This window comes from Berghia stephanieae, chromosome 4 (genome assembly GCF_034508935.2).
Source record: "Berghia stephanieae isolate SIO BIC M18660-M18661 chromosome 4, UCSD_Bste_1.3, whole genome shotgun sequence".
NCBI classification, from domain to species: Eukaryota; Metazoa; Mollusca; class Gastropoda; order Nudibranchia; family Aeolidiidae; genus Berghia; species Berghia stephanieae.
The window spans coordinates 41,556,350-41,568,905 of NC_088363.1; the positions used below are offsets into that span (position 1 = coordinate 41,556,350).

The 12,556-nt window shown below is 35.1% G+C and overlaps 2 protein-coding genes across 9 annotated transcripts in view; one reads left to right on the forward strand and one right to left on the reverse strand.

The window, feature by feature from the left end:
- Nucleotides 1–9,522, reverse strand: part of LOC144970596 (mitochondria-eating protein-like) — a 28,068-nt gene extending 18,546 nt beyond the window's left edge. For both annotated transcript variants that reach the window (XM_078910384.1, XM_078910383.1), the window contains exon 1: nt 9,332–9,522. In XM_078910384.1, the coding sequence (XP_078766510.1) occupies nt 9,332–9,418 (87 nt within the window). In that variant the 5' untranslated portion in view covers nt 9,419–9,522. The remainder of the gene's footprint in view (nt 1–9,331) is intronic.
- The window catches only part of LOC144970595 (serine/threonine-protein kinase Nek1-like), a 45,324-nt gene continuing 42,138 nt past the window's right edge, over nt 9,371–12,556 (forward strand). For 3 of the 7 annotated variants that reach the window (XM_078910376.1, XM_078910379.1, XM_078910382.1), the window contains exons 1-3: nt 10,352–10,569; nt 10,964–11,480; nt 12,160–12,195. In XM_078910376.1, the coding sequence (XP_078766502.1) occupies nt 11,364–11,480; nt 12,160–12,195 (153 nt within the window). In that variant the 5' untranslated portion in view covers nt 10,352–10,569; nt 10,964–11,363. Of the gene's footprint in view, nt 9,517–10,350; nt 10,570–10,963; nt 11,481–12,159; nt 12,196–12,556 lie in introns of those variants that run through there. The other 4 variants (XM_078910381.1, XM_078910377.1, XM_078910378.1 and 1 more) reach the window with 4 other exon arrangements.

Sequence of the window (12,556 nt, forward strand, 5' to 3'; positions counted from 1 at the left end):
AATTCGGTTTGCACAAATATCGTATAAAAGATAGCAAACATACAGTGAAACATGCCAACAATGAACTCGTTATTGTAATGTTCCCTATACCAATATGGCAATAAAAGATATACATTATATATAATATAATATATATATATATATATATATATATATATATATATATATTATATATATATATATATATATATATATATATATATATAATATATATTAGCAATGACTATCCCGCACAAATCTTTGGGCCTCTTTTTCGCTCACGAAGTGTCCGAATTCGCGACAAAATATGGGACGAAGCCGTTTCGTATGTGCTATTTTAAAAAATTAATTACGACGCTGTTTATTGATGAATATGACTGAAAGTTGGCACACAGTTAGAAAAAAGGTCATTTTAGATTATGTCAAGCGACAACACTCGTGCGATTACCAGAAGACCGTTAAAAATAGATTTTTACTCTTTGGAGTAAAATATTTCTAAAACTACCGGGCGTGGAGGTTTTGTCGCTGACAAGGTAATACATGAACATTTCTTCTTTTTGGTTGTAAAATTTCATATGAATATGACGAGTACTTTTCCCGTATTTTACAAAACACCATCCTAATTTGCTCTTCAAGTTTCAATCTTTTAATCCACTTATTACGCAAGATACAACCAAAGGTCGAAAAAAAATGCCGAAAAAGCGTCCCATATTTTCGCGTTTTTTTTCCTCTTTGCGGGTCATCCAAATAAATGACACCTTTGAAACTGCATAACTTGTTTATTTATGAATGGATTTTCAAAATTCAAAAACATTTTTACTCAGTGGAGATAGGGCTTTGATTTTAGACAAAAATTTTCATCAAAAAGAGAAAAAAACATTTTTCATAGTCATTGCTATATATATATATAATATATATATATATATATATATATATATATATATATATATATATATATATATATAAGAGAGAGAGAGAGAGAGAGAGAGAGAGAGAGAGAGAGAGAGAGAGAGAGAGAGAGAGAGAGAGAGAGGCGGTTAAGCAACTCCTCTGTATGAAATATACCGTAAGTTCTATAAAATGTTAACCAAGGATTTCTACACATTATTAGAACACAGCCCGGCAGACAAATCAAGGTTTGATGTTTTATGCTAATTTATGCAAATCTCTGAACAATAAATTATAGAAAAGTTACAGGTATACGTTCAACCAAAAATTCTATATTCCACTATATTAATGCCATATATACGTGTGTATTGTAATTTTAGATCTTCCCGGCATTCTACACCGTTGTATACTAATACATTAAATGTGCGGATATGTGGTCTAGTGGTATGAGACTCTCATTCGGATCGGAAGGTCCTGGGTTCGAGCCTGGCTCGGCGCATAGTTAAGTCCATGGAAAAGCACTTTACTCACAATACACTCATCGTACTCAGGTGTAAAATGAGTACCTAGCCGTAAACAGCGTTGTCTCTGTTCGAAAAAAAAAATTTGTAATATCGCCTAACAGGCGTCATGTCTTGTCCTACATGTTAAGTATTGCTGTTGGCCAGGGACCCATTGTAAAGCGCTTTCAACACGTTTAGTGGATATTGCGCTATATAAAAGCTCAATTAAATAGGAATTTTGACATTTCGATATTCTAAAATCCTTACATAACAATATTATCTTCTATTTTCATGACAAACATGCTAGTGATATCTACGACCACACTACTGTTATAATGCACTCGTAGACATGAAGGATTAAGTAAGGAATAGTTCGCTGCCGTGAAATTGTGTATGCGTATATTACGTGTGTATTTGAGTGTATGTTTGTGCGATTGATTGAGAGAGAGAGAGAGAGAGAGAGAGAGAGAGAGAGAGAGAGGAGAGAGGAGAGAGGAGAGGAGAGAGAGAGAGAGAGAGAGAGAGAGAGAGAGAGAGAGAGAGAGAGAGAGAGAGAGAGAGGAGCCCGCGAGTTCCTGTATATAATTAATCGATATTGTAATTTCATACAAATATAATAAAAGATACTGATCTTTTTTCAATATCAAAAGCCTATCTAAAAAATAAAACCAAACAAACAAACAAACAAAAAAAACCCTTTCAACTCTCAATTATTCCCTCTCGATAATATTCTCGTTACGTAAAAAGAGTATCTAAATAATAAAAATAATTCTTAAAAATTGGCGATGACAAAAGATACAAAAGGTGACAAAGAAAACAAAATGAATCATTCAACAGTTTTCACAGACGACAAGCTTGGCGGGTGTTTAAAACTCCAATAGTAAACGTATGCCATTTCTATCCATGACCGCTGATTGGCGGGGTTGTATTATTACACCCAATCGTAGATCGATAACCTATAAAACTGTATGGGCTTATCAGGTCATCGATTGACGGAACACTTCAACACGATAGGGGGAAATTCCTTTCCCCTTCATGAAACGGTAATATATTTTAAAAAAGTGGGAAAGGGTGGGGGTGCGGGGGGTGGGGGTTAGGGGGTGAAGTTATCTGGTGATACGCTCATGTTTGATATGATTTAACGTGAGGACCGAGACGAAGGCTGATATTGTACGCGTGTGACGTTGTTGTAAATGGTGGCGATAATGTCCTATTGATTGGATCCTGTTTTGTGTCCAAACATCACGGAGTCTGAATGGCGAAGGTACAAGAGCTAGAATCAATTGACTGAATTAAATCACAGATAATGTATGTATTTATATGTAAAGGGATTGGCAAAAAAAATGGAGGGTGGGGCGGGGGGGGGGGGGGTAGAGTCAAGAGACTAATACTGGAGAACTTTTATCTCCAGTCCAATTCTACATGATTTATAACATTTCAGAACACATACGAACACAACCCAGCACTAGCACTATTTATAAAATGACACCTTATTGAGTTACTCAAGAAAAACGATTCAATACACCATAACGTTATTGAGCAGGAAATGTAAATTATTAAATACGTAGTCCAATAAATGAGCCTTTACAATTTACAGTAAGAATTCTACTCTGTGTGTACACATAAAGTCATTCATACTTTGCTGAGGGGGGAGAGGGTGGTTCCTCAAAGAGGGGAGTGTATGGCGCCAAGTAAAATGCATTCCACACATGATAAAAACAGAGCACAATTAATTATAAATCACCCCCCCCCCCCCTCATTTCCTCATGAACCAACCCACTCTCGATTCAACCCTTCTTGATTCTTTTCTTTCTCAATGTAAAATTCTACGAATCGATTACATTTTTGTTTCCATCTCAAATGTTTCTGACCTGACTCTTCTGACTACCAACGATATCAGATCTATTCAACTAACCACCAGATTTTTGACAATCAAAACATGGTGATTGATATAATTTAGTGAGAACTAATCTCCAAATTAGTTGTCTGAGTAAAAAAAAATAAAAATAACAAAGAGCTGGGTGATTTCGATTTCGTTCCTTCTATTATGTCGGAATGGACTAAAGAGGTGCTCATGAATTTTTTTTTAAAAGACGTCCCCTCTAAAAAGTAGCGAACGGATTTTCTCAGCAACCATCTGCATCATATCATTTTCGTAGTAATACAGTATTTTAGATCAATCACACAATAAACGTTCAAGGATAAACACAGTGTATGGTGGATGTTTTGAGTATTTTACCTTGACGCGTAGCATCAATACCATAATATATATAAAAAAATAGGTGGGTTATACAAATAACCAATAATTTAATTAATTAGTAAAACCAGCACAAGATGACGGGAATGTCAGGTCCTGACCTGGTCTCCGATAGTCTGACATGTTCAAGCGTATCGATCAGAAATCGATTTGTCACAATTTGATAAAGTCATCGATCACCCCAGCCCAGCACGGAATGTCCCGCTCCACCTCCACACTTTTAACACAAAATACTCTATTCTTGACAGTAAGGTAAATGATTGTATTTCACGTGTTGGAACAAGACTTTCTGCCCGCCATACAGAATAGAGAGAATGCGTACGCTACCCGATAATTTAGTCGAATGATTCAAACCATGACGGGTATCAGAATCATAGCGCAGTCATCACGAGAGTTATATGCAGCTTTGAGGTACGACACCGATTTTTCTGTGTGGCAGCACTCTAGGTGGCTCATAGAAGAGTCCCTGAAAAAGGCTCTTTGTCGGGTGACAGCGTTATCAATGCAGAAAAAAAGTAAAATCGCCTCACGAGGGGTCAATCCTTGTCCTGCATTACTAGTGCGGCTATGTGGTCTTGTGGTATGACACTCGCTTTCGGATCGAAAGGTCCTAGGTTCGAGCCTCGCTCGGCGCATATTATTTGAGTCCTTGGAAAATACTCTTTACTCAGATTTTCTCACCGTGCCCAGGTGTAAAACGAGTACCTAGCCGTTTACAACGTTATCTCTGTCCGAAAAAATTGTAATATCGTCTAACAGGCGTCATGTCACGTCCTACATGTTAAGTGTTGCTGTTGGCCAAGGTATCCCTTGTAAAGCGCTTGGAGCACGTTTAGTGGATATTGCGCTATAAAATGTTTCTTTTATTTTAGTGCTCCTGTTGGCTTGGGACCCATTGTAAACCGCCTTGAACACATGAAGAGGATATTGCGCTTTATAAAAGCCCAACCCCAACTTGTCCTCAAAAAGTAAAATGTTCAGTATTCAATGCCTATACAAAACGAAAGGTCAGAATCAGTGACGATCACTTTATTTCAATACCTATATTTCACCTGATAGTTTCAAATCAACCTGCTAAATATAAAAATGTAAGACTGGATCTGGATGAAATGTTGCAAATTCTCTTTGACATTGAAACCTATTCGACACACATACACACACACACACACACACACACACACACACACACACACCGCTCGCATACACGCCACATATGTCTGATGTCCGGTCCACAGGAGTTTCAAAATTTTAATTCAGGGCTTTTTCCAAATCTAACGGTTATTTAAAACAAGCGGTACTTTGGTAAAATTAAAATCCGTCTGCAATATATACATTGGTCATGCAGGAGACTATCCCCCTTCTCATTTCTGACAAACATTATTGTAACGGCCACACGTTACTGTCTGTCTTCTTACAAAGACCAAGTACCTACACGTTTGTAGTTTTCTTGAGTCTGTGTTGACATAAGCCCTTGTCCCCTCACCGGATCCTTTGTTGAAATAACGAGATAATAACACGCCTATCGGCTATTAATACTTGCTTCTAGTCGTCTCCCTGATCCATTACAAAATTATTGCAAGACTCGAACTACTTGTAATCTTTGGCACCGGGCCAAGCTTTCGTAGAACAGTTGTGACAAAACCGTTATGATTTGTCTACCCTTTGATACTGCCCGCTTGAATAAAAACAATATTATTGTATTCGGGTCATCGGGCGGTTTGTTTATATATTTAGATGTTTTCGTGAAGGCTTAGGAAATTCAATACATTAATATGTTCGTTATACACAAGAACTGGAATTTGTCCAATTACGACATAAATATTTCTTTTCAAAGTTCTTCCTGACATAATATTCCTGACATATATATCACACCCTTGGAAAAGACATACTGTGATGGCGTGGTAAAAATAAAAAAAAAGTTAACATAGTTGGATTGAGCTAAACTGTTTTTGTCTCAAGTGATAAGTAAATTTATGAAAATAATGACAATTTTTTTTCTTTCTTTTTCCCAATAAAAATTATTACTGGAGTCAGATCACCTGAACCCCCCCCCCCTGCTCTCTCTCTCTCTCTCTCTCTCTCTCTCTCTCTCTCTCTCTCTCTCTCTCTCTCTCTCTCTCTCTCTCTCTCTTCATAAGTTAAGGAACACCTGCTAGCTCCGGGATTATTACAAACCAGATCAATTTTCAAAGGATAAAGTCAGACAGAGTCATTGACGTAGTACTACGCATTCGTATGGTGATGAGGTAATGATTTTGTAGTGGAACCCCTTTTATGATTGGTAAATGAAATTGTTCTCATTTGTAATGAATCTTTTAAGAAGTATGAATGAATGTAATAATATGTGTAATCATCCATTTCGACAACATACCCAAGTACAACGTAGATATATAGGTGATCAGAGTGCATGGATGCGAGAGAGCAATAGCAGAGAACAAAGGGAAAAGGTGACAGAGAGGAGAGGAGTGAGAGAGAGAGAGAGAGGGAAGAGAGGAGAAGAGGGGAGAGAAGAGAAGAAGAGAGAGAGAGAGAGAGAGAGAGAGGAGAGGATAGAGAAGAGAGAAGAGAGAGAGAGAGAGAGAGAGAGAGAGAGAGGGATAGAAGAGAGAGGAGAGAGGAGAAGAGAAGGAGAGAGAGAGAGAGAAAGAGAGAGAGAGAGAGAAAGAGAGAGTGAGAGAAGAAGAGAGAGAGACAGACACAGAGAGAGAGAGAGAGGGAGGGAGAGAGAGAGAGAGAGAGAGAGAGAGAGAGGGAGAGAGAGAGAGAGTCTGTCTATGAATGTCACATTTATAAATAATATATCGATATCAATATGTGTCACAGAGATCGAAGCCACTGTCTGTCAAATGTACACATCTTATCTCCCCACACCCCTGGAGACACATTGACGTCGGTGACATTCAAATATCAAATGTTTGGTGTGATAACTTTTTTTTAAAATCCAGCATTTAAATAGTTCGGATCCTGTCTGGGTATATTTGATAACAATATCATAGAGAGTAAGATAACAACGGTGGGGAGGGAAGAATGGGGTGCAATTGAGAATCAAGGTCATAAAAATAAGGGTAGATCCAGTAAAAATAATAATAATAATAATAATAACAATAATAATAATTATTATAATAATAATAATAATAATAATAATAATAATAATAATAATAATAATAATAATAATAATAATAATAATAATAATAATAATAATAATAATAATAATAACATTAACAACATCTTCACAATAAATAACAAATTTATATAAATGTAGCAGTAACAACACAAAGTTGTCAGCATAAATCTGTCTAATACTCTTACACGGCGAATGTTAAACTGTTCTAACACTAAGAATTCATGACCACTCTTGATAGGACTGAAATGCCACAGATGACTAGACAATCAATTAGTACGTAATAGAACAATTCTGGATATATAAGTAATTATGACAGTCTTGGGTTGGTAATAATTTCTGGTGTTTGACACCGTAAAAAGATGAAAGGCACGGATAGATACAAAATGTCAGACACTTTCTGTGTCTGGACTAAAACATCTTATAAAATTCTCACCAAGACACAATCATCCTATCTGAAAACTCTAAAATATAAAGTGAGCTTTTATATAAACTCAAAATCCACTAAAGATACTCAAATTGTTTTACAAGGGGTCCTTATACAACAGCAACACTTATCATGTAGGACAAGGCGATGTTACAATTCTTTCAGACAGAGACAACGCTGTCAACAGCAAAGTACTTAGTTTACACCCAAGAAGGGTGAGAAAAGTGAGTAAATAGCCTTCTATAAGGAACAAACTTTGCATCACAAAGAGTTGGATGCGTATCAGGGACCTATATGTCTGAAAGAGATTGTCATACCACAAAAATTATATTCTTCATTGATATGATATATGAGCGTGTTGCATGTAGTTATGAATGTTATGTATGATGACAGGCCATTATGTTTATGAAGCACTCAAAATTAAGAAAATTTGAAAAAAGTCTTGCTATTACTTAAAAGAGAGAACTCCAGCACTCTAGTGAAATGTGATATAGAAACATGGCACTTAGAGTGACAAAATTGATTGAAATAATTTTAATTCAAGAGAAAAAAAGTGCACTTAGGCAGTGCAGGCATTCAGGTTGTGAGAACTTTCATGGAAACCAACATATGACACACTAAATAGATGCAAACAAAACAGAAAATAAAAATGTGAACTCATTTGACCAACGGTTCAATTGGACTTAAGTCAAATAACAACATAAGAGATATGATAATATCAAACTTTGTCCCTGACATCATGTCCCTGAGTGTTGAATTTTAATAAGCATATTTTACTCAGATGTGCAAGAATACCTGGGTATCGGTCTTGACAGATCTTCCAAGAGTGCTAGAAAAAATATTTGCCTTAAAAAGCAGCTATTATGACATAAAATCAAAATTTTATGCCATGTTGTCAGATGTAAAAGAAAAGGAGGAAGTATTATGAAACAAAGATAACAGTGAAACCATAAATATGCTAATATAACTATAATTAATAAATGCATATTCATGTCAATGATAATTAAACAGTGAAGATGTTCATCTAAATATATTTATGTAACCAAATTATTTAGCTTTTCAAATTTCCTTTGATACACTTTAGAGTTGAGATTTTGCAGGAAACCAAGGGAAACTTTTTCTCTCCGCGTCAATAACTTAAAAAAAAAATTATAATCATAGACAGCTAAACAGTATCAGTATTTCCACAAATTGTAAAGCGGGGCCAAATAAGAAAACAAAGATGACCAAAATAATGACAAAGTACGCAAGTAAGAAATTCAGTTCCGCCAAAATTAGGTGATATCCATGAACTTAAAGGTGACATCCCATAAATTGAAATTATATTTATTACTTGAGATATATGGTTTCTCTCATTAGTTGATAGCCTTCTCCTCTATCTTTTACAAAAACAACAATAACTACTACTACTACTACTACTACTGCTACTGCTACTACTATTACTACTACTACTACTACTACTACTACTACTACTACTACTACTACTACTACTACTACTACTACTACTACTACTACTACTACTACTACTACTACTACTACTACTACTACTACTACTACTACGACTGATGCTGCTAATAATAATGGCTAACAAATACCACCGAATGCCATCTACTGCTACAATGTGAAAACTGGACTGGTACAACAAATCGAGAAAAGAAAAACCAAGAGTTTAAAATTCAAAGGGAAAAAATTACGCTCAACGTCATAGAGAGGAATTTAATCACTATTTCCCCCTAACTCTAATCTGAAAAAGAAAAGGAATATTATAATTTAAGGCTGCGGTTATTCATATTCGACTCTGAATAACCACTTCGATAATTTAAATAGTGAATAGTGCAACCCTTTAACTTTAAAAAAGCAAAGGTCAAAAATGCCCGTCCGGACGAGTTTTGTGTTTTCGCGGCAGAGAAAAGTTGTCCAGTCTTTTATCATCAATGCTTAAAAATTAAAACAACAACATATAAAACTAAATGGCAAGACATTATCAGCTGTTAACACCATTTTCAGTGAAAGTGCACTCGTGAAACAAGAGCAAAACCAGTAAGAAATTTCCATAGCAACGGTTTTCGCGTACACATTTCTAAATATGCAAATTTTAACTGCAAGATTCAACCAAATAAAATATAATTATAAGAGCTACATTAAGGCTTACTCACATAGTAATCGCTCAACCATTTTTCTATTTTCTCCTGCAGAACAGAAAAAGTACCAATGTTCACTAAACGCCTCAAAGACTCCGCCATTTTCGACGCCTCCTCGCAGTTTGTATGCCGATGGCCGATGACCTTTTCAAGGAAGCCAATGAACTGAAGTCACGTGACATGATCGACTTTCGCGAACTGTAGGTAAAGGGACGGGAAAACGAAAGTTATAAACGACTTCCTGAAAGCTTTCAAATAGATAAATTAATGAATTATAAAACTTGTTAATAATACGTAAAATGGAACACGACTTTGGCCGTGCCTATTTTAGAAACTTATTAGAATCACAAGTCATGTGAATTTAAAAACAAATAAATGAGTGTATCGAATGGCGTGGAAAGGGCGTTGGATTAGCGGGTTAAAGTTAAAAGTAAACTAAAAGTGCGCGCTGCGCACATCTATTAGATTTAGCTATAATTGCGTGAATCAGGACTACATATACATATTTAATGAGTCCAAGTTTAGGACGGTTACGGCCAAGAGTAACTTTATTAAAACGCCACATTCTGTTTGATCTTTCGATTTAGCTCTATTACTATTACTATTTAGCCTGCTACTGTTACTGTTATTATAATTATATTGACCAATATTTTCTATAGATAGTATGCAGATGACGTCACTCAGGCCTTTGTTATTGTTTTTGCCATCCGCGTTTGTGAGTTGTTCTCACTAAACTGTATTAACCAGACTATAAAAGTTCATGATTACACAGAGTTTGTGTGTTGGTCCGTTATACTTCCGGATGGCAATGTTGTGAACTCCTTGGCCAAGCGCATTCTATCTATATTTATGACATTCGATAAAAATAATATTGAAACAATGATTATCTGATGCATTTAAATATGAAAAAAAAATAATAGAAAACGGAAAATAAATAAATTTGGTTTTAAATTGAATATTATCATTCTATCTAACCCTGCGAGAAAAAATGTTCACTTTTTTTTATTCGAAACTTTTCCAATCCGCCAACTTTTTAATTTCAGACATCCAAAATGGCTGACAGAATACCTAAACAATAGGTATCCATGAACGCTTCTCAAATTAGATTACTTTCGAATATTCTTTTCCTTCTTTATAAAATGGAAAAAACGCTAAATTCCAAGTGGAAATATTAATTTGCAATGCAAGACCTACTTAGAACTAAAAAAGAAAACTCTTGACAGCTGTGAAAATCGCAGCGCAGAGAAGAATTGGTGAGTCAGATAAAAATGGCAATGAATGAAAATGAAAATGATTGATCATGATCACAATGGCCAGGACAAAAGGTTTTAAAAAATTGTGATTCTGTCGAATGTTTTTACCAAATCTCACAAAGTTAGATAGATGGTGTAATTTGTGATCTTTGGTATTTTCTTTTCCTTTTTGCATCGTATTTTTAAAATGTTTTTGTTTACTTTTTGATACTTAATTGAACTTATTGTGATTGTTCATTGTTTCCCAGCACAGGTCACAGGTCCGTGTCGCCGGATTCTATTTCTTCATCGTCTTTGTCTTTGTTATTTAAGTTTCTACCGGTCTTAGTGCTTTTATGATTGTACAAGAATTTTGGTCAGACCAAAGACTATTAATTACACTTTTTTTTTACAGAGACAATGCCAATGCTCCTGTTACTGTTACCTACCAAGTAAGACTACTCATTTTAAGCCTGAGTTTTGTGAGAAAATGTGAGTGAGTAACAGTAACAATCCTTTTTCACGGACTAAACTTTGCGCCACCCACAGCGAGACCAATACAGGATACGAATATGAGGGATAAGTGTGTAATGGTGAAATTTACTCGAAAGATTGAATGAATAGAAAGGAGACGAGTTTCCATTCATCAACCACAGCCAAACTCCATCATATCCATGATAAATAATACACCAAGAATTTAATGACAATCACTATTACTATGATTACTACTTTGCCTTTCTTTTTGTCCTCACTGTAAACGGCACAGATTTACAAAGAACAAATTTCAGTTTGGTGGAGATCGTTGTTAAGTCAAGATGAACAAATACAGCCGAGTGAAACAGATTGGGGAGGGAGCTTTTGGGAAAGCCATTTTGATGAAACAGAAAGACTCTGGCAAACAATGTGTCATCAAGGAAGTCAATATCACGAAGGTAACCAAATTGATTCAGACTTTGTTGGTTTGCGGCATTTATTCTTCAATGACAATATATCACACATGTAAATAACACACCATGTTCAGATTCAGAGGCTTTCATATTTAATAAGTGCAGAAAACAATAAGAAAAGCTTTGTTTGTTTAAATTTGTTTTTTTGTTTTTTTTACAACTTAAGATAGTTGACACATTGACTTCAATAAGACTGTACATTACAAGACAAAACCCTAGTCCTGGTGATACTATTACTATTACATCAGAAATCCAGTTTATTGATTGGATCATGATAATTTGTAAGTTGAATTCCAATGCTTTGAAATAGGTTTGGTAAAGTAAGAAAATTAGTCTCTCATTCATTCTTTTGATGCATTCATTTTAAAGGGATGAAAATGCAATAATATTTAACGTTTTTGTGTATAGTGAAGAATTTTAACTTATTCCTGCCGTCGTTATAAAGACAAACTTTTCTGTTAATTAAAAAAAAAAAACTTGTTAATCTCTTTGCCACTCTCTCATCAATAATATAATACGTTCTATTTTATCCAAGCAATTTTCTTTTACAAATACACGACATACAGGTTTAGTCTATGATGTCCTGTATATTAAATTCAACTTCTTTTGACTTTCTATATTTCAAGCCATGATAACAATATGGTATGTTCTATTCTCCTGACAGATGAGTACAAAGGAGAGGGAGGAGGCGAGAAAAGAGGTAATTTTCTATCAATATTTTTTATTGAAATTCGAGATTTGAAGAAAAGAATTTTAGAATGTTGTCAATATCAGTTTGGTTCATTTTATTGTTATAGACTTAGATATTATTACCTTTTAGTTTTAAGACATATTATTCAAGTTGTCGTTTGTATTTTGTGAATGAATTTCATATCATTCAGTACCTTCACAGTGAAATAGAATTTAAGGTAAAAATAATAAAACTATGGCAAGACAACATCAAAATGTGGACAGGCCTGGATCTTAATAGCCTTCTGGAAAAAGCCAGAGACTGTGACGAATGGCACAAAGTTGTGAAGTCTGAATCCTGCATGTCCCCCCGATAATCAGTTGGTCTTGGG